This window comes from Clinocottus analis, unplaced genomic scaffold (assembly GCF_023055335.1).
Source record: "Clinocottus analis isolate CAN_PGR_092001 unplaced genomic scaffold, fCliAna1.0.p SCAF_3, whole genome shotgun sequence".
Classification (NCBI taxonomy): domain Eukaryota; kingdom Metazoa; phylum Chordata; class Actinopteri; order Perciformes; family Cottidae; genus Clinocottus; species Clinocottus analis.
The window spans coordinates 10087951-10110478 of record NW_027176042.1 but is presented as its reverse complement, the minus strand read 5'-3'; the positions used below and the strand labels follow the sequence as shown (position 1 = coordinate 10110478).

The window sequence follows — 22528 nt, the reverse complement described above, 5'->3', positions numbered from 1 at the left end:
CAATGTTTTTTTATCGTCCTGAACTAAACTGCATTAACCTTGATTTGTATTGGGGATTAAGTAGAAATTTTCTTAAAATCTGGCAAAATAAAACCTAAATTACCTGCACCATGACATTTTAATGTATGCCACATTCATCAGCACCATCCATCACTATGATTATAGATATTTGATTGAAACTGTTTTCTTGCAATGGTTCAAATTGTAATTAATTCCGACTCCCAAAATCTGAATTGTTGAAATTGAACAAAACAAGCTATTTGAAGACATCCAATTGAACCCTGGGAAACTGAAATGTCATTGTCACGATATTTTATAGACCATACAATTAATCAATTGAATCTGCATCAAAGTTAAGAAAGAAAATCAGATCAGATCAGATTCAACTTTATTGTTATTGCACACAGTACAAGTACAGTGACAACAAAATATAGCTTGCAAAAGAGTGCAAAAGAGAAGCAGTTAAGGTGCAGTGCAATGTGGTGGATAAAATAATGAAGACAGTATAAACAGATATATACATAGATATGGGAAGGTGTCTAGTCCTTATCTGCAGCCTTAGATGAAATGTCTTCCACATTCTAAGCAGGAAATGTGTTTTTGCTTATGAGCTAATGACGGATATTCTTATACGTGCCAGGATTAAACTATATACACTAAACAGCATATCCTGCTTCTTCACTTTGTAGTCTATAGAAGAGTGTTTCTCAAGCATTTGTTTCTCTGGAACTCTTAAAATAGTCAGCTGAATTGTTATCTCCTCAGAAGGGCAATCTTGACCCCTGAACACCTGATGATAATTCCTACACTGTACCTCAGATGAGCAGAGGGCACCGGATGGGCAGAATCCGATCTCCCTCTTGAAGAAAATTGTTCAGTGAGAGATGAGCAGCTTGCTGTGTCATGCATCTCTGGCTTTGGGAAGATGGACAATGCTTGTGGGAGAGCTTACTCCTGTTTTTCATTTGGTGGATTAAGAGGTCGTATCTGGCGCCGCTGCTTCCCATGCAAGTCTGCGGTGATAGAACAGGTCATAGTGATTGGTTAGCTCACCGAGCGCAGGTTACTCCTCACACTATATAGAAAGTCATTATGGGTTGCAATTAAAAGTGAAGAAATGTGGGGGAGTTCCTTTCACACAAGGAGGTGGAGAAGGATGAGACAAATGTGAGAGCGAAAAGGGAGGGGATGTGTTAATATGAAGGTGCAGAAGAGTAAGAATACAGGGAGGAAAGCGATAAAGTCATATAGAGGAGGAGGAGGGGTAGTATGAACAGGAGAAAGGGAGCAAGAGCCGGTCTGGTGTAATTGCTCTCCTGTACCTGACACTTATTGTTAAGTTTAGGAGGGCTTTTATTAAAGTAGCTCTCTCTCGAGTGCTTCCCTTTCATTGGATCCTTAAGGGGCTGCAGGATTTACTGCAGTGTGTGATAGAGTGAGGAATCACCGCGGTCAGACTGGACAAAATTACCAAGGCCTGCACCTCAACTTTAACCACTACGGGCTACAGTCTTTCCCCAGTCTTAATAAAGTAGTTGTGCTTGATGACCAGTGTGTAGTCAAAGAGACAGGCCATTACCAAGAGCTTCTTGAAAGGCTTAAGATATTCTTGTGGCATTTGTTTTTTCTTTTATTTCTTCTGCTAACCTTTGATTATATTGTATGTGCTGCTGGCGTGTTTCTTCATTACATCTATTATAGCATGTGGAGAAGGTTTCAGCTTGCAGTTTTTTCACACCCGTGTCTCCTCCTGTCAGTCCGTGCAGCAGTAGACTCTATACCAGGATGTCCTTACTGTTTATTTACAGTGTACTTTATACTTAACATATATCACAACATTGGAAACCCTTCCATTTCCCGGACAATGGTCGCTCAGTGAGGGCTCTTTTTCTTCCAGTGATGTTATCGATGTGCATCATTGTGTGGTGAAAGTCTCACACCCTTACAATGATGCAAAGAACCAATCCGTCCTGTCGCTTTGCCTTCACCGCATTCCCCCCGGAGACGCGTCCGTTGCCAGGGCCACTCTTTGGTGTGTCTATACTATACTGAGCTGTTTTATGTTTATTTGAGTGTGAGTGTATGCATGTGTGTATACACTCAATGCAAGTCATGTGTAGTTAGTGTAGGTGTTTGTCCCTGCCTCTGTGTATACGTCTTACAATAAACTCTGTTCAAAGCCTGACTTTGCCGCTGTTCCATAGCTGCCGAGCTGATGATGGCAATGATTTATTGTGAACACATTCAGCAGTCAACATGGTTTTTGACCCACAGAGGAATAGAGTGGATTTTTGCGGTGAGGAAAATGACCGAAAGGCCCCAGAGCATTGCACACAAAAGGGCCGTGCCAACAGTGGCAGACTTGCATTTTAAGAAGAACTCACAAAGTTGCTGTTCCTAAGGCTTGGCTGGCTTCCACTTTGTGTGATTAATGTATAGCACCATTCACACATTACTTCAGCACAAACATGCATATAGTGCACAAAGAGACATGCTCATTAGCAAGCAGTGTACAGTGGAAAAACAACAGGCACACTAATGATTCATCTTAAACCCAACCAAAGTGCGTGTGTGTGTGTGTGTGTGTGTGTGTGTGTGTGTGTGTCTGTGTGTGTGTGTGTATGCATATATGTGCATGCACACTAAGTTACAACTAAGTGCTGCTTTATCAAAGATGAGGCTCCTGCTGATTATGCAGTCTCAGCAAAATTGCTCTCGCCAGCCTTGTAGCAACCAATGAGGCGTTTTAGCAAAGAAAGCCCAAGATTTTTCGATTGTGCTCAACTTGGAGTTCATTAGCTGTTCAATACGACAACTTAAAGCAATTCCAGGTAGACTTGCAACAGGAATGCAGATGTGTTGGTTCTCCTAGTAAACACAGCCATGGAGTTCAGCTCCATACTGCTAATGTATGCAAACATGTACATCTCTAGCTTACCCTTTGGTGTCATTTTCACCTCAAACTTGTCAACACAAACCTCTTCAGAGTGATGACAGAGCCCCTGCCATGGCCTCTAAATGAGCTCCTCCACCCACTGTTTTGTTAGCGTTATTAGTGATGAGGGAGCCATCTTAAGCACATTGTTGTACTGGGTGGTGGCTGTGTGCTGTGTGGCGAGGTGGTGGACAGGGCGTGTCGTTGGCTCGCCAGGCCTGGTGCCATGCGCTCTGAGGTCATTGCCAGGTCATCCCCGGGGAGGAAGTGTTCAGCCTAGGAGCTTCCCACCAGTCTGTTTACAGGAAATGCAGGACGAGGGCGGGGCACTGACGGGAGTCAGGGAGGTGGAGACAGGAGAGGACAGATAGGGCGGAGGGAGGAGAAGGGGGTCACCGCGGAGGAGGGAGGGTTCCCACAGACTCTCCCTTAAACAACATGAGGAGGTGTGGTACCACCAGGAATGCCAGGTCTGTTGTTATTGTTGCTCCCGTTTGTCAGAAATGCCTCCAGCCTCCCACTTCATCCACCCCCCCCCCAAAGTACTCTTGGTACAGTGGCATGGTGTGTTAAACAAGTGAGCAGAGGTTATATCACATATGTGGCCCTGAATCACATGAAGTGGGGTTATTATTATCCAAAGACGTCGATGTGCCAGCGTCTTCACAAATCACTTTGTCACACACTGATACAAAAGCAGCAGCATAACAGCCACGGGCTACACGTACTCATCATCACTAGAAGAAGCAAACAATTCCAAAACTACCCACAATCTCTTCCTCCCCACATTAGTATCCCAATTGTCTATAGTTAGCAGGCTAATGAACCGATTCAGCTGCTCCTATTTCTTCTAATAGTGCGGTTACAAGTTGAAAAAGGCTCGTCTGATTGCACCTAATATATATTTCAAGACTGACTGTTGAGCTCAATTGAATTACATATTACAAGCATCATCAAATTCACAGGAGAACGGTGGAATACAGGTCTTTTTCACAGAGAGTCATTGTGTTCTCCTTTGAATCTGACACAGTAGATTTAACTCCATGTTATAAAAGACATTGCAATCTGCTGGAATAATAGCATCACCTTAATGGTCTTGTTAAAGGGCTTCACCTATTACCATACAACATATCCACAGATTTCAATATGGACATATTATCATCTGCAGCTGATTGGAGCTAAGCACACGCTATGTCTTTATGGTTCTTCTTCAAACTTAATTGTTTTCTGTCAAAAAAAGTGAGATGTAATTCAAAGTAGAAACTATTCCAATCCAACTCATTGTTTTTCAGTGTTCTGTTCGGCCTTTCGGGAAGACATTACTCTAAATGATACACAACCATCCATTACAGCAGAGAGGGCGTGTTTTCATAGATTATGATGTTGATGCTCAAGGGTGAAAAGGTGAAGGTGAGAATCTGAAGTGCATTCTTCTTGAACATATAAAGGGATTTCCCTCACTCGCGGAATAAATCAGACCTCAAGAATTTGTTCAAAGAAGACCAATCCCTCCTCTTTCCATCCCAACATCACCCAGGAGCCCACATCAGGTGGATCTGTCTGCTCTGAGGTCAAACATGAGTAATGGCCTGTAGGAGCTTTCTTCAGCCTCCCAATAGGGCTGATGAGTGTGTGTGTGTGTGTGTGTGTGTGTGTGTGTGTGTGTGTGTGTGTGTGTGTGTGTGTGTGTGTGTGTGCGTGCGTGTGTGTGTGTGTGTGTGTGTGTGTGCGTGCGTGTGTGTGTAGTGTAAACCTCATGAAGTGTGTCTGAATGAAGTCCGGTGGGTAACTCTGATAACCTTTGGTCTTATAATAGCGGTCTACTCTTTGCACACACACACACACGCAACACACACACAGAGCAAATGTTTATCATTATCTGTAAAATGCCTAAAAAAAGCTGAACAATAGCAATTCTCGTAAGCCCTGACGTCTTCCAATTGCTTGTGTTGTTGCCCAACAGGCCCAAACTAAAATATTTTCAGTTAGACAAAGAAATTAAGCAAATTTTCAAAAGTGCAAAGTTGGAGCCAAAGAGCGTTTAGTATTTTTAATCAAAAGGACTTCAAACTATTAATTGATGAAAAAAATATGGACTGAAAGATAAATGGACTCGCCCCTGCATCTCTAGATAGTAACATCTGTTGGGTCATAACGTGTTTGACAATTAAAGGCAAGTCCTTAAAATACTCCCCATTTTTCTGACGTTCTGATGTCTTTTTATCGTATTTATTGAATTCAAGTCAAAAATGGATAAAATTACACAATTGTGTATTAATTGAATTAAAAAACAAGAAGTTGTTGAACATGTTCTGCAGAGATGAGGTAGGACTTTGTCAAAGAAAAAAAAACATTTATGTTCTATAATTGTTCCATTTGTTAGCTATATGACAAGCTGGCTACTTTGAGGATACCTGTTATCCAGTTATCATTGTTGCAATGTGATTTTGGTCAAACACACTGAATCTTAATGGGTCAGGGGACATTAATAATTACCACAGGTCGCATTTAAAGGGATTACATGTGAAGTGACCTACAGCGTGCCCCTCTCAGGTACAGCAGCACACAAAAGGATTACCAATGTACGAACACAACTGCGGCATCTGTGAGAAGAACTAATGATAAAAAAGATTACAGCGGTCCACTGAGGACGCCATATGAGGAGTGGAAATGTTCAGAGACACACACAGGAAAAGCATATATTTATAGTACAAGGAGGCTTATTGCTCAGTGTTTTGAGACTACGCTGCAGCAAAGATTGAACGTAAATTTGCTCTTTGGAATAATGTCATCAATGTCTCCTTCTCGTCCCCCAACTCAAAACTCTCAGTGTATAGTGTAAATGGTGTCATAGTATTTAGTATTCATGTTTACTTGTCTTGTTTTGCTGTATTCATACTGCCTTTTCTTCCGTTGGCAGTGCCTACACAGAGCCTTTCCCAATGAACCCGGTCTCTGCTGGGCTGTCAGCGGACGAGGACCACGGGCGTACGTCAGAGGAGGAAGAGGGGGTGGCCGAGCCGAGTTATGACAAACAGGTGAGATATGGCGCTCAGAGACGAATGAAAGCAAGATAGTAGTGGTTCAATTAATCCTCGGAGCTCGCAACTAGCACAACAATTCAACGTGACCCAAAGATGCTGCTGCAGGGCTCGTGTGCCCTGGATTGGACAGTTGTTGTTGACAGTTGATTATGAAAGCTATGGCTCACATTCACCACCCTATATGTTGCTTTGGTAGAGCATTACGTTGGACATGCAGGTCCATAGAGATCAAGCTCATTGAAATGTATCCCTTCAAGCTCCCCAGACTGCCGTACAGTAAACGGCAGCCATTTTACAGTAGCTGAGAGATGGACCCAACCTGCTACCGTAAAGATATCAGGCCACAGCTCCCATCATGTGACACTTGTTTCATTATTTTATCTTTTTCAAGTAATTACAAATACAATAAATTGAGGAAAAAACAGAGAGGAAAAGAGGACCAGAGAGTCTGGAGTTGGCCTCAGGAACAGTTAAATTTAATGGATCTGTGTTTTGTTTTTATTTTGAGGAAATGAGGGCTCAGCTGGCTTTTGATGCAGCATTTGTGAAATGCCCCACAAAGGAAAAAATAACACTGACAAAGCACAGGAGGAGCCTTGCCGGTAAACCCCTAAATGGCTTCAATGTTATGTTTTGGCTGGGATGTTTTGAGACCCTGTGATTAGCCTCTCAATCAATGGGCAGCATTGCTGTCGCCACACACACAGCCTCTCATACATAATGCATCTGCATTTTAAAGTCCCATATTTGAGAACACGGTCATGTCCATGCAGTACTTTAATGGAATAATCAGTCTTGTTTTGACAGAGGAAATTTTTAAAAAGTGAATTCGCTTTTTTTGCGGGTCTTCCTGGCTGCTGCGTAGCTGTTCCTATTAATGTTTGAGAGGCATAAGTGCCCCCAGAGAGCCTTTAAACATTAGCTGTGTTCATTCATCTCTCGTTGTTCTCTCGCACTGTCCCCCAGATTGATGGCCGGTCCCGAGCGTTCTACGTCGCCAAAGAGCTCGTTGACTCTGAGAGACTGTGAGTATCCCTCTCCCCCCTCGCCCTCCCTGCTTGTGGATTTCCACATTTGTACGTTTCCCCTGCATGTCTGTCAGTCCATACAAACATCGGATGTTTTGTCTTTTCGTGGTCCTGTATCTATTCTCCTGTTCCTTCCACCTGTATCTCCCCTGCTCCTCAGGTACTTCATCATGTGTGCAGAGTAACTGACAGACAATTACACAAGTGTCCTGTGTAGCTTACAACAGCCCTATACACGCTTTTTTCTCATCGTGCATGATTCAGATCATTTAATGAGTCTTGTAGAAATATTACCAGATTTGTGTAGAAAATTTGTGAATTTGTTTTTCACGCTGTAATTCAATTTTGTGTTTCACTCTTTGTGTTTTCAGACACATCAGCAGCCTCAAGTACCTTCAACAGGTAAGAAAAGCTTCACTGACACCAAAGAAGTGTGTCACATCGGCTTTAAACGTCTCCCGCCTATTAAACCTTCTTGAAACCCTACTGATAACATCATATATCCTGTGTGTCTGCTCCCTGGTCTCTGTCTCAACCCCCCTGTTGTAAAGCTCTGCCCAGGTTTATCAGTGTTGTTGCAGCAAGATCTACTTCCTGGTCTTGACAAAGTTAACATGTTGCACTCTGGAGTGGTCAGTTGTAAGGTGACGCAGCGTGTGCACACCAGCGGCTGTTGTTGATGCTGTCCTTGTGTCCTTACTCAACAAATATGTGTACTCAACTCAGCTGGCAAACTGCCACCTAAAGGTCACAAAAAGGCTGTCGAGGTCTTACATGGTTGTTGTCTTTGGGTATGAGCCCCTGGTAGAGGGCTGCAGGAATGAGACCTGTGAATCTCAGTTTCTAAAAAGTAGTTTGGTTTAATGAATGTGTTTTTGGTTAGATGACTAAAATAAGATAGGTGGTTAACACAAGCTCAAGAGATGTCGAAATTGTGTTTAACAATATGAATTCAATTCAATTCAATTTATTTTGTGTAGCACACAGGTTTAAAGGAGAGCTGTGGTAAGCCTCCCAAGGTTTGTCAATGTACTACCAACGGTTGTCATCTATTTCCACCGTTTCTCACTCACTGGCTGTCAAAACAAGATCCAAATCCCCACAGAGTCAGGAACAAAGGATATTTACCAAAAATATCACACATATTATAATCAGAAAGGAAAGTCGTACAGGAGAGGTCAAATAAGCAGCAGCTTTTGAAGGATGGCATGGATAAGTTGCTATTAAGGTGATGGTTGCCAGTACAATTCTGACAGGTCGAGTCATTGAACCCAGAGAAGCCCATCAGTCAGCCTGAACCTTATAACCTTGAACAAGGTCATAACCTGAATGTCTTATGTGTGCCACTCCCCATGATTTATGAAAGTCTGATGTGGATACAGAAGCAGCTGCCTAGTGTAATGTTATGTCATTAAACAGCAAGCAATGCAAATATTATACAATGGACGGCTCTAATAATCATAAATCTGCAATCTCATCATGATGCTCAATTATACTTATTAGCTGCTGCATGCCAAAACACAGACAGAAATAGACGCTGCAAGTTAATGTGAGGACCAGTGCCGCAGAAGTGACGTTTTGATTGTGTAGCCTGAACCAATTAATCAATTTTTCATAGTAAATTATCTGTTTTCACAGATTATTACTTTAAAACAACACTGGGTAACCTTGGCCTGATGCGCTCTTCAGTGTTACCATACCACCTAATTTAATCTTTTTGCCGCCTTTCAAAGGTGACATTGAAGGCTTTTTCATCAAGCTGTTGCATAATGCATCGGGGCCGTGTTGGGGTCTTATTATTCTTCAAACTTCAAATCGTGATGTGTCAACATTTTAGTTACTGTTAGATGCAGACTGATGTCATAATCAGCATGAAACTGAGCAATTCAGCTGGGAAACACTCCAGCGGCACAACATGCATAAACACTGGGGGAGGGCCATGGGAGCAGCGTTAAGTGAGAGGCTATTGTTCCATTGTTTGATAAGGAATAACAAGAATACAAAGAATTTCCAGACCCTGTCTCCACATAGGAAGGGAGGCCATGCTCCTCTTTTTTTTTTTCTTTCCCTGTAACAGCTTCAACATATGCAGCTCAGACTTATTATTTTTTCTCGTTTGTAGCCTGTGACCTTTAAACTGATTCTCTGTGCTGAGTTATGGCCGAGCATGACTGGATGCTAAAGCAACTGCTTAGCGTTGCTTCTTGACCTGCCTTACGTGAAGCAAAAAGGGATAAGGTGGAGAGTGGACCGGCGAAATTTAGAGCAAAGCTTCTCTCATTCATGATCCGAGTGTGTGTGTGTGTGTGTGTGTGTCTGTGTGTGTGTGTGAGTGTGTCTGTGTGTGTGTGAGCCGTTACTGTTCTTTTCCCTGGCAGATGTGATGAATGTTAACTCATACGCCATTGATTGTGCATGATGAACGGCATGTTCTGAAGGACCCGGTGTCATCACATTATCTCGCGGCTGACTGGGACAACTCCAACTCCACTAACATATATATATATATATATATATATATATATATATATATATATATATATATATATATATATATACAGCATGTTGACACACGAGTCACCTACTTTTATCCATTTCTTGTCTAAATTTGCTGAGTAGATAAATAACCTCTCCCCTGGTTTTTCTCATATGCCATAACTCCACATATTCGTCCTCTTAGTCGCTGAGGCTGCAGCTATTAATGCCTTTTGCTTATGTTTTATGTGTTCTGAATGGACTTCTTTGAACCTGAATTTATTGCATATCAGTGAATCTTTCAGCCCGTGTCGACAGAGAAAAGTAGGGACTACAAAACAGCATTGTGTCATTGAGTACTAAGGTCTTTATGCAACAACACCTGGTGTGTAACTCTTGTGCAAGCAGTGCCGCCTTTCCTGAATGCCTGGACAGAGCCCAAAGTGACGAGGAGGTACTGAGGTGATTTAAAGGGAGGGTGGCAGGAAGGATGTTTAGGAGAATCTGACCTTCCTTCCTTCCTTCCATTTTTCTTTCCTTTTTCTTCCTCATTCCTCAATGCCATTCATGTCTCCTGCTCTCCCTCACTCCCTCCATCCATTCTAACAACCATTTCCTCTATTCCTGTCTCTCTCTATCCCACATTTTTGTGTTATTAAAGAGCTCTCGTCACAACTTCTTGTTTCCCTCCCCTGTGCAGGACTTTAGGTCCGCAGTGACCGAGGCGGCGGTGGGTGAGGAAGGGGAGCCTGTGCTGGAGGAGCAGAGGTTAGGAGAGATATTGGGCGTGCTCCCCCAAGTCTACACCCTTCACAGCAGCATCCTTACTGAGCTGGAGGAACGCATTAGTCAGTGGTAAGAAATGTCATGGACATCACCGTGTGGCTGGGGCCTGTTGTGCACTATAGTTGATGCTCAGTCTTCATAATAGCGGACTTAGTATGTAGCCGCAAAACCCTTGAAACTCAGCAAGATGGATGCAGTATGCAGAGGACAGAGACTTGAGCTTTCGTCATCATTCATTCTCCATTGAGGTCACACTAATTATTTTAAACTATCTTAACCCTGCTTTTAAAAATACGGCAAGATGATTCAATAATTTCACAGATCAATCTTCAACTAGGCGGCTTTGCAAGGCAGAAAACTCCACCACGCTGAAGAGCCTCAGGACAAGTCATTGAAAAAGCAACGGTGGTGTGCTTTTCACATTCTTGCTGATTTTTTTCTTTTACATTTTGGGAAATAACCCTTTATTTGTGTTCTTGGAGAAATTAATAATTCTATACCACTCTTATGTCTGTTCAATAAACTGCTGGCTAGTTTATCTTAGCATACTGGAAGCAGGGGGAAACACCTAGCTTCTCTCTAGACTATGTCCGACCAGAACTTCACATTTGTGCCTCGCTTAGATAATTTTTTTAAATAAATAGAGGGATATTGAAAGCATCAATCTCCTCATCTAACTCTTGGCAAGAAATTAAATCAGCATATTTTCCTTATTCATTTCCTTTATACTGAAACACCGATGGTAGTGTTTTAGCATTTGGAAACTCTCAGCAATAACTTGTTCAAACATTCATAGAGACAGATAATACTTATCCATAAGAGACCATATTATTGTGTTGCCACAATTATTAGCATTTTTCTCTCTGACACAATGTACAACTGAAAACAAAATGTTTGTTCAAGGTTGTCGAGTATCATTATGGAAAATGCGATAAAATTTAGGGAGAATCTGCTGGTTCATGGGAATAAAACAAGCTACAGGTTCTTGGGATGCACATCACATACTTTGCATTTTACATGAAATGACTAAACACAACATTTTTAATCTTGAATTTTCCTTCTTTTGTGAAGGGAGGAGAGCCAAAGGGTAGTTGATGTGATCCTGTCACGTCGGGAGGACTTTGGGGTGTTTGACACCTTTATCTCAGAGTATGATCGCAGCATGTCCTTACTGGAGGAGAGCTGCAGGGAAAACCCGGCCTTCGCCAACATCGTCAAGACGTTTGAGGTAAAACACTCAACATGTCATGTTGTTATATGTTATTATTTGGCATACTAAATGTGGAGTCGTAGCACTGGTAGGTTAACTGGAATGTGTATTTTGACAGTCACATATTCAAATCTCTGCTGTAGTTTCTTTGTTTGTGAAGGGAAAGTTAAGCCGTGTGCTTGTTTCCAGGGAGCAGAGACTGAACCTGGTGTTTCACAACTTAGATTTTGTCAGCTTCCACGGGGATATAACGGCCTTTCCAAAACCCTCTCGATCCTGCTCCTCTCCACGGGATTGACCTTTCCACGGCCATGCTCGCATAATTTATACCGGCTCAACACCAAATATTCCTCTTTTGTCCAGCGTGGATCTCTTTATCCTTTTTACTCCCTGGAGAGCAGGGAAGTGGGATTTAGGTGTTGGGATCAACATTCACAAAAAACAGCTCATTCTAAAGCCGTGCACAGATTGTGTGCCTGGTCGACCTATAAGCAACAATTCCTCCTTTTGTCTAACAGGAATAGGTATAGTCCGTGCTGGTAACAATGCAATTGACTGTTTTTTAACTAACAGACAGGATATTAAGAGGGCCGATAGATAAGACCACAGAAATACATCAATAGATTTCTCATTTCCATGCAGCTGTGTCTTGCTCCATAGAATTGATTCCCAATTGACAGAGTTTAAAACCACTGTGTCGCAGCACACAGGAGTAAGACAGCCTCGAAAGGCGAAGGAAGACGCAATGAAAGTCTTCAGCAAGCTTCTGTTTTTTGTCCATCTTAAGGTTTCACAAAGCTACCTGCTCGACTCGGCACCTTTCTCCCCACACGTACACATTACCAGTTCCACGCTTCACAGAGTGGCTGCCACAATGGTTCCAGGCGTTTCTAGTTTGATAAGAAAGGCGATCGGACAGGGCACCAACTGTCTCTGCTCATGAATATTCAGAGGCAGCTGCCCCCTCCCAGTAAAACTTTGGCTCTGCCAGACTTTAGTGGAGCTAATGTAAATAGGAGGGAGTGGAGGTGAGAGATGGAGCCTGTAAACTGTTACACTGACCTTTAGTATCTTACACACACCTGAACTAAGTCAGCTAATAATGTTGCCCTTGATAACCTCGATCAAAGTCAATAATGTGCCTCTTTACTTTAGCCTCTTGAAGTTGATATTACATGTCTTTTCTCACACCATAAACCACTAATTGATATCTGGAGGCCTTATAAAAGGGTTGGTTTCCAAAGAAGGATAAATGCATGAAAGGATATCCTCCTGTCAAAGGACCCAAGTTTAATTTTCCTCTGCAGAAAGGATGGTCTGTTTTCTTGTTACTCCACACTCGGGTTCACGTAAAGACTGTGATTCATGTCACACCTCTAAAATGAACACCCAGAGGCATATTAAATGACCTTTTCTCAGTCCACTGGCAGATTTACCACACCGCAGATTGTATTTACGTTTCCTATATTGCATATAAGTGAATAATTTGAGGCCTGAACCCCTCATACCCGTACTGTGTGTGTGTGTGTGTGTGTGTGTGTGTGTGTGTGTGTGTGTGTGTGTGTGTGTGTGTGTGTGTGTGTGTGCTTGTGGGTGGGTGGGCGTGTGTGATGGATGCTTGTGTTGAATCTAAGCACTGCCATGGGAATTGCAAGGTGTGTGTGACCCCACTGTAATGAGCGAGAAGGAGGGCCAGGGGAGAACAAGGAGGATCATATGGGTCATGGGATGCTCTATTTACTACGGCAGTCCTTTATCTGTTGGCTGCATGATGCTTCACACGTCATTATACTTTATAGGAGTGGAAGCACTGATTTGGCTGTTTTAATTAACTTATTGTAACTCTTTTTTTTGTGAATCTAAAAATGCTCCCATTTCATTTTCTTCCTTTGACTTAAGACTTAAGCCCAAAGCTCCCTCAACACGTCTCTTTCCTCTCCACCCTCCTGCTCCTGCGCAAGCCAGAAGTATAAGTGGTCGTAATTTCATTGTGGATGTGGTGACGACAGTGATGAAGTAGCCACAGACGATGATCAGATCAGAGCTAAACCCTCGCAGGCCTTAGAGCCTCCTCTCCACAGCCAGTTGCTTGTTTAACGCACCATTGACAAACCTTGGCCAACCGAGTGCGATGTGTGAGTCTGTGTTGGTGTGAGAGTGTTTGCTCCTCGTTGTACTGCATACACAAATTGTGTGGATCCTGTGAAAGAATGTTTTATTCATTTTTTTAAAGGATGTGCTAAGGAAATCTCTTTCCAAAGCACATCATCTTGGATTTTTATGAATGCCGTGGTCGGTGTTCGTGCAAAGCCTGTGTGCTTTCTCTTGTGCAAGAAGCCCACGAGGAGAGGAGGAGGCTGTGCAGCAGGTGGACGGAGAGCGATAGAGGGAGAGAGCAATGGAGTGAATTTGTTGTAAAGGCAGCTGGGCAATGAGGCAGACAGAAGCTAATTAGAGAAGCAGCATCCTTTACAACTCCCCAATTAGATCAGTAGTGTATGTGTGTATGTGACAGAGTGTGAAAGATGTAGTTGTGTGCGTGTGTGTGTGTGTGTGTGTGTGTGTGTGTGTGTGTGTGTGTGTGTGTGTGTGTGTGTGTGTGTGTGATAGAGTGTGAGAGATGTGTTTGTGCGTGTGTGTGTGTGTGTGTGTGTGTGTGTGTGTGTTTATCTCCCAGCACGAGGCATCAGACTCCCTCTTCTCTCCTCCTCCATTTGGCTCGCTCACCCAAACAAACCACACGCTAATTACCATCTCTGGAAAACCACTTCCTCTGAACAAGTGTCAATTGGATGACAATTTACAAGCGACACTTGAGGAGAGTGGAAGTGCTGAAGCCAAGTAGGTTTAATAATGAAGAGTTGGTTATTATTGTACTCGATGCATCATGCAGTGATCAGCAGCGAGGGGGAAGTGTGTGTGTGGGGGGGACAAGTGACAGAAGTGAAGAGAGGTTGTTCCTGAGGACTGAAGACAAAGGAGATAAGGATATGAGACAGAGAAATAAATAAAAATGAAGCTAGTATTCACCACGGCCCGCTTATTAAAAGAGGCATCAGCTCTGTTTTTTAGTTTTTTTTTTGACTTCTGCACTTCAGATTGTGATTATGAAGACAAAGAGTGGAGTGTTTAACTCGGCTCCCATCCCTCCTCGTAATCTGTGTTATCTCATCGCCAGCCCGAGGTCTGTGTGCCTGTGTATGTGTGTGTGTCTGTGTGTGTGTGTGTGTGTGTGTGTGTGTGTGTGTGTGTGTATGTGTCTGCGTGTGTGTGCATCATCAATAATATATTGTATGTGTTTGTGTATGTGTCTGAGATGGGTTCAGTGTGTGTCTGCGTGGGCTCTTGTGTGTGCAGTGTAAATAAGATGAAGATGCCGATTCCCGCAGGGTGCTATCTGTGCCTCTCTAATGAAGGCGAGGACTTCATTGGATTAGAAGAGACAGTTTGTGTGTGTGTGTGTGTGTGTGTGTGTGTGTGTGTGTGTGTGTGTGTGTGTGTGTGTGTGTGTGTGTGCGTGCCTTGTCCCTTGTTGCTCCTCCACCGCTCAGGGCATAAATACCTGTCAGAGACAATTAGATCTTGATTGATTTTCTAAAGCTCTCTTTGATTGTGCGAATTTCTGTCCCCTTTCACCTGCAAATGACTACTCTGAGAAGAAGAATGGGAGTTGTTCAGGTTTTTTTGTGTGCTGGAGAGATGTGTGAAGGTCGTCCAGTCCGATAGTGTCCCCATGGTCACTTGTGACCTTGACTTGCAGCAGCATATTATGGAGGTTACCTTCACAGAGCTGTGCACTTAAGAGACGCCTCGAAGTCCTTCGATTGGAAATCACAATGAACATGATGTTTTTATTTCCACATCATTTTATTCCGCAGAACGATCCAATGTCGGTCGTTCAAATCAATAAATGAACACTTTATTAATATAGGACACAATAGATGTTTGTACAACCCATGTGAAGTGGTGATATCTGTACATTTACCTCACTTTCTTTGTGTGTGTGTGCAGAAGAGAAGCCCAGAGGAAGCTGAGGTCCCACTGAAACACCAGCTGCTGCAGGTTATTGTGAGAGTGCTTCAATATCGAATGCTTCTCACAGGTAACACACAAACCCACGCATGCATAGTAGTCTTTAAAACAAGCCTGTCTCATTTTTTGCTTAATAATGGACATTGAGGCCAGTAGTAGCAATTATGGGATAATACTAACTGCTAAAAATCAATATAACAATTGCACATGTAGATACGAATGAGCTCTATTAGTAATTCAGAACAAGAACGAGAGAGTACATGAGCTCATTAAGAATGGTTTTAACCCTAATTACACTAACGTAACAGTTCGTAACAACATTATTAACGTCGGGTATATTTTACTCAATACAATATTACCAATACAAAATACTTCTCATTAAAATATTTTAAAATACATGACATATCTATATCACGGGGGCTCAAAGTTTAGAGAATCGTTAAGGGAAAATCCCAGAAAACAAAGAATAATGAAGCCTGGACCTTGTTCTTCAGGAACTTGTTCCTGTGACACGTGAGCCTTGTCCGGTAAAGAAACAGGACAAGGCTATAGTTATATCGACATAAACATATTTTATCCTCAATCAATAACGTCAGGTGAAAATCGTGAAAATCCCCCGAACACGTGCCTGTTGAAAAACCAGGGATGGGAGCAGGAAAGCCTTCGGTGGCGTCAGTAAGCAGACTGAAGCTCCACGAGGACCCACGCAACCCAGACAGCAGCTACACAATGAAAATCACGTGACCACAATCACGTGGGTGAAAATCCCCCGCCGTTAGCGTTAGGGTTCTTCTACATGTTTACATGGCTCTTTATGGTTTTTGGACCCGCCTCCATTACAGATTCTTTATAGTTTTATAATCCTCCATGGCCGCTTAGGTTCTCTGCTGCCAGTGTTTTGAAGCCTTTTTTTTTTTTACGCTTCAGGCCAAAACAATGGAGTTCTCTACCCAAGGTTTTAAGAGATGCAAGCTTTATGAACATGTACTTTTGCAAAAAGTTTTTTAAAAAAAAGCTCACATTGCATTTAAATGATATTTTCCCGTGTCCTCTCTAGATTACCTGAACAACCTCTCTCCTGATTCAAAAGAATACGAGGACACGCAAGGTAAACCCGCAAAATATAACTAGATAATAACTGGAACCACAATGGTGACGTTTTCTCAGCAACCAAAGACGTTCTGACATACATGCACTGCGGCTGCTCTACATGTATCAGGCCCTATTTGTTGAGTCACAGTCACTGAGTGTGTGTTAATTGAGTTGGGCTGCGCATAAATCTTCCTCTTTCTTTCTCTGTCTGTGTTGCAGCTGCCTTGGTGATCGTGTCCGAGGTGGCGGACCAGGCCAATGACAATCTGAAGCAGGGGGTGAGTTTACTCTGGATACGCTCCGTGTGTTGAGAACATTCAGGCTGTCGAGCTCCCGTTGAGTCTGATATGTTCACAGCCCAGCGTGCCGTTATGGAGACATTTCTTTATGTTTGGCCCGGCAATAAAAGAGCAATTTTAGGATGGAGATCAGGCGTGAAGAAGTAAGACAGCTGAGCTTCTGCTGTGTATGAATCCCTCTTCTAAATGGCATGCTGGGGTGAAGGAGCGCTCTATTCCTCTTTGGCGGCAGCCTCAGCAGCTTGTTGGTTAACGCAAGGGGTGAGGAAAGATGATGTCATCAGAAAGTCCCAGGTGTATCGTTACAAAGGGAGCAGTGTAAGGGTGGACATGACTTACGCTCCCCCTCAAACATGAGCTGTTCATGGAGATCATTTACAATCCCCCACCCCAACCCCCTGCTACTGTTTTTCTCACCTCTCACTGCCAAGATCCCCTGTGTCTCCCGTTGGCTTGCCTCGTCTGTTTATCACACTTTTTTTCTCCTTTTTTTTCTACTACGCACACGCACAGGCTGACAGACAGTGGAAACACAGACTCCCTCTATCGCTGTCCCCTCCTATTCAGTTTTCAGTATCACATCCCTTTCCGCCTCCCTTTCATTCACGGACGAACAGGGACAGTTTCATTCTTTGTCTCCTCTTCCGTCCATCACTGGATAATCTCCCCCCATCTCTGTGCTCTCTCTCTCTCTCTCTCTCTCTCTCTCTCTCTCTCTCTCTCTCTCTCTGCTCCCTCAGGAGAACTTGCTGCGTCTGGTCCACATAGAGTACAGCGTGAAGGGCAAGAGGGACCTCCTGAAGGCCGGAAGGGTGAGCACTATGTGACCAGTGTTACTGTCTCAAGACACAGGACATCGCTCTGTTAGCAAGAACGATGTTTGGAGGACCTTCACAAGGGTGTAAAAAATAGTGGATGTAAGCTGCAATTTGGCAGACAAAAATGGTTTTCTCATACATTTTATTTGCATTTTTTCTTTCTTTTGGCAGATGTTTGTCAAAGAAGGCACGCTCATGAAGGTCTCCAGGAAAAGCAGGCAGCCGCGACACCTGTTTCTGGTAATATTCTTTTTCCGTATCAGACACATTATTGGACTGTATTAGCAAGCATTTAAGACTTTATTATACCTTTTATTCCCTCCCAGAGTTTTAAGGTAATAATTCAAGACTTTTTGGAAATATGTTTATTAGCTATCTCTCATATCATGCCACTCTCATATCTGACAGCAAACCTTTGATTAGTTTAGCATAAATACTACAACAATAATAGTAGTAGGATAATACTAAGAGGGAAACTCGCTTGCCGGGCCCTGTGTAAAGATGAAAAGAAATATGCCCACCAGCACTTCTAATGTTCTAACTTCACAGCTTATTTAAAGATTACAATTTGTGTTTTTGAGGAGGATATGGGGCTGGCTTTGTCTTGCTGGAGTCTCTAGTTTTCTGGCAATCTCATGTTTATTTACTTCTTTACAATTTATTCAAAACCAGATTGAATGTATTAATTAGTGAGCTTCAGAGGTGCTGTTGTGTGTATTGAGCCGTGCTCAATGCTTTCCCTGTTTCCGGTCTTTAAGCTAACCACCGTCTGACTCTAGCTTTATAGCTTCAAATTGAACAGACATAAATGAGAGGGACCACAATCTTCTCGTCTAACCCCCTGCCACATAGTAAATAAGCATATTTCAGGAAACTCTTAGGTTGTTAAAAAAAAACATTCACTCTTTGACAGTATATTCTCCAATAGCTTGTTACATCTCTTTGTTGAGTGTTTTCTACCAAGCCGGTAGAAAACACCTGCCATATTGTTGAAGCAGACCCACAGTTAGCGTGGCCTATGAAAATATGGAGGAATGTTGGGCGGAGGCCGGTCTGCAAGGTAGGTGAGGTTGGGAGGGTGGGGGGCACGAGGCCAAGGCTGCGAGACCTCCACTTGGCACCACACCCATCCAGAGAAACCCTCCCTCCCCGCTCCTCTGCTCCCCTCTCAGGACTTGTTTTCCAGGGCCCCACTTCCTTACAGGATGTTTGGTGTGGGTCACTGGATGCTGACTTCCTGTGTATTGGGAGGGGACTGACAGCAAAGTGAAGGCCAGACACCCTGTAGAATGCAGGGAGGAGGAGGTGGCGGAGGAGGAGGGCTGGTGGTGCTACACAAACACGTAACATGAAATAGAGAAGCCCACTCTATTGTTCCATGTGCAATCTGTGCTGTCTCATGTTAAGAAATATGCTGGAGCTACACATCCGCAGGAGCAGCTTTTATGATTTGGGCTTTTTCTAGCTGATCCAAATAGGATATAACGTGAAGATTTGGGTTTATCCATCTCTTTTATTTATCTTCCATTCTCCCGGTGCCTGGAAACAGAATTGCAGTTGAGCGATAACTAAAAAAGGGTTACTGGTTGATACTTTTCGTCTATTAGGGTTATATAGCCATTCGCTTCCTTGAGGTTGACAGCTTTAGTGGGTCAGGTGTTTTTTTATGGGCTTTTAAGGAAAGAGAAATCCAGACCACATTGAAGATGAGAGCCATCACTCACCTTAGCGACAGAGAGAAGCTGCCGCCATGTCACAAGCGTGGGCTCAGAGAAGATGGAGAAGCGGGCTGAATAAGTGAGGGAAAGGATTAGAAGGAGGATGGCGGTAAAGAAAGCCGCCAAAGAGAAGAGAGTATGAGTGGAAAGATGCAGGTGAATGAGGTGAAGGGTTTTTGGACGAGATGAAATGTCACGGTTAAATTAGATGTCTTAGGTGCCGGGGAGTCAAGTCGGTTCATGTTGTGTCTCGTCTGGGAAAGTCATTTGTGAATCATGTTAACTTGGCACTTGGTTGGGCTTCTGTGGGAGGAATCTTTGAGTAAATTGGAGGGTGGAGCAGACGAACTGCGGTGGCCGCAGCCCAGAGGTCGCAGGCAGGGCTCGGGCTCACGCACTGTTTTGTCTCCGGCCGGTCAAGCCAGCAACTGCGGCTGTTTGTGTTGTTGTTGTAGTGAAGGTGGCCGGTTCCACCCAGCCCCAGTTCTCAGTGTAGCCGGAGGACGCTGGGAGGGCGAGGGGAGTCCTGGAGCCCGGAGCAGGGCGGAGAATTCCTGGATGCTGCCTTTACGGCCCCAGCGGATGTTTAGAGCACACATTAGGTGTGACCAATGATGTCATCTCTTTTGTCTGGGAAGAAATGAAATGCCTCTTATAACACAATGGATTTCTCAGTGTGTCCAGGCGATCACGATACTTTTGGTCCAACAAGCAAATAAACACCTATTTTGGTGTGTGCATACATGGGAATGTTGCACTGAGGGGCTGCACAGACATGTGTGAATGCTGTGAAAGGAAACATGATGGAGGTAGTCGGGTCCAGAAAGTTGCTTTCAAGGAAGAACAAATAAACAAAGAGGTGTGTGTATGTATTTCTCTCAAGGTAACACCACCACCGTGTGGTAAGTAGGGGGTGTTACATTCAAAATAGCTGGGAAACAAAGTCCCACTTATATTTGTAACTAGGAGTCTCATTTATCTGCTATGTTTTTCTTTCAACCTATTTACAATCTAACATAATACACATCTTCTTTCCTCTGTCTATGTTCCCTACCAGATGAACGATATAATGCTGTACACCTACCCTCAGCAGGATGGGAAGTACAGGCTGAAGAACACACTATCTCTGTCTGGGATGAAGGTACGTTCATTAATCCCTTCTCTGACAATCTCCAACATCACCGGTGATTTATGGCAGGCCTGTGATGTGTTTTTGCCCAAACACAGGTGAGCAAACCTGTTCTAGACCACGTACTGAACTGTCTTAAGATCGAGGTGTCTGACATCACCATAATACTCTCAGCAAGGTGAGCGTCTGAAATAAACTACAATGAAAATGAACGCGTGTAAATTTGTTGATGACTTGCCCAAGACTCCTTTTCTCTGATTGCTTGTCTGCTTCCCTCTTCAGCTCCGTCGGGGAGAGAGAGGACTGGTTCCACACGCTGAGTCGAGCCATAGCAGACCACGCTGCAGGACTGTGCACGTTTGGTGGACCCTGCAGTGAGGTAAGAAAAGGAAAAGAAATGCTGTTTGATGAACAGACGTTTTTTCTTTGGGTTTACTTTTGAAATGATTTCTGCACAAAGTTATGTTGCTTTAACAAAGAGTGATACAGTTTTTGCAATTGACACAAGCAATGGTGCTTATCTGTATCATATTCAAAACGAAAAGCCTGCACGTGTGTGCGTTGTTGTTACATCACTTCGAGAGCAGAGGCTGATATTGTGTTTATGGTACAACACAGTGCATCTTCAGTTTAAGTAATCATGGCTGATTCAACTGTCTTTGTTTCCGCATTGCATTTATGTTCATAGTCAGAATGCTGCAAATGAAAAAATGCCAAATACTCTCGATAATAGTGTGTCTTGCTTAGCACAGTGGTGTGCAGTTGGCATGTTGACATTTTTGGAAGGTTTATATAGTTTTGACTGAAGTGTGCTTCTCCAAGAGAGGTGAAACGTGTACTTTTTTTGTGAATATGTTTTTGGAGTTTGACAAATAGAGCCCTAGTATCAGAAATTGTGTTTTTAATTAGGTGTAATTTGCATTTATTATCTGCTTATGAAACCTTAACATCATTCTCGCCTCATCTAATACGTTGTATGTGTCCACAGGCCCGTGAGAAGTTGTGGATGGCCCTGGGCGAGGCTGCTCCTGTACTGGTGCCAGTTTCTCATGTGATGATGTGCATGAACTGTACCTCTGACTTCAGCCTCACGCTGAGACGACACCACTGCAACGCCTGCGGCAAGGTCAGATACACAGAACTGCAAAAAGCACTGTGAATTAATTGTGTTTCCCTGTACTGGAGTTTTAAGAGATTACTGACCTGAACTAGAGGTTTAGAGAAAAGGAAGAAGTAAATTGCTATGTAGCCAATAAACTCATGGTCCTAGTTGCCTGATAGACTTTTGATTATTCAGTGAGAGTATTTATTGCTGTTGGTGACAAATATTCTATTTATACTCTCTGTGAGCAGGTGGTGTGCCGGTCTTGTTCCAGGAACAGATGTCCACTCAAGTACCTCAAAGACAGGGTGGCCAAAGTGTGTGACCACTGCTATGCCGAGCTCAGAAAAAGAGGTGAATCTCAGTTTTTATGTATGCGGTGCTGTCTCACTCGTTGAGGCAGTGCAGCAGAAAGAAAAACATCTTCATGCGACTCTTCCTCTTTCATATGGTATTAACTTTGTGTGTGTGTGTGTGTGTGTGTGTGTGTGTCTGTGTGTAGGTGGCAGCGTGTCGGGAGCGTGCGGCAACTCCAGCCCTCGGACTCACCGGGCCAGCCGTCCCCTCTCTGCTGTCTTCCAGAGCCTGCAGCCCCCGAGTTTATGGAAGAGCAGGAAGAGCGCCTCCCCTCTCAACCAGGTGACCTACACTTGTCATCTGTACCCCTTTTTTTAATGACGAACATCCATTTGAAAACATCCAGTTTACTGGAACTATTTGATCACAAAAATGTGCACAGAAGTTCACTAACTCCAGTTGCAGTTGTCATTGTACAATATGTACGCGATAGACTTTATGGAGATGACTGACAGGTTTGATATGCCTGCAGTGGTTAGTTTAACTGAACACATGCTCACTTT

General features: G+C 43.4%; 1 protein-coding gene across 2 annotated transcripts in view; it reads left to right on the top strand.

The window, feature by feature from the left end:
* The window catches only part of fgd5a (FYVE, RhoGEF and PH domain containing 5a), a 31177-nt gene that overhangs the window by 5092 nt on the left and 3557 nt on the right, over positions 1-22528 (top strand). For both annotated transcript variants that reach the window (XM_068594406.1, XM_068594404.1), the window contains exons 3-18: positions 5856-5973; positions 6946-7004; positions 7379-7409; positions 10183-10337; positions 11340-11496; positions 15490-15580; positions 16568-16618; positions 16822-16880; positions 17642-17713; positions 17891-17959; positions 20495-20578; positions 20665-20744; positions 20849-20945; positions 21555-21692; positions 21920-22022; positions 22171-22307. In XM_068594406.1, the coding sequence (XP_068450507.1) occupies positions 5856-5973; positions 6946-7004; positions 7379-7409; positions 10183-10337; positions 11340-11496; positions 15490-15580; positions 16568-16618; positions 16822-16880; positions 17642-17713; positions 17891-17959; positions 20495-20578; positions 20665-20744; positions 20849-20945; positions 21555-21692; positions 21920-22022; positions 22171-22307 (1501 nt within the window). The remainder of the gene's footprint in view (positions 1-5855; positions 5974-6945; positions 7005-7378; positions 7410-10182; positions 10338-11339; positions 11497-15489; positions 15581-16567; positions 16619-16821; positions 16881-17641; positions 17714-17890; positions 17960-20494; positions 20579-20664; positions 20745-20848; positions 20946-21554; positions 21693-21919; positions 22023-22170; positions 22308-22528) is intronic.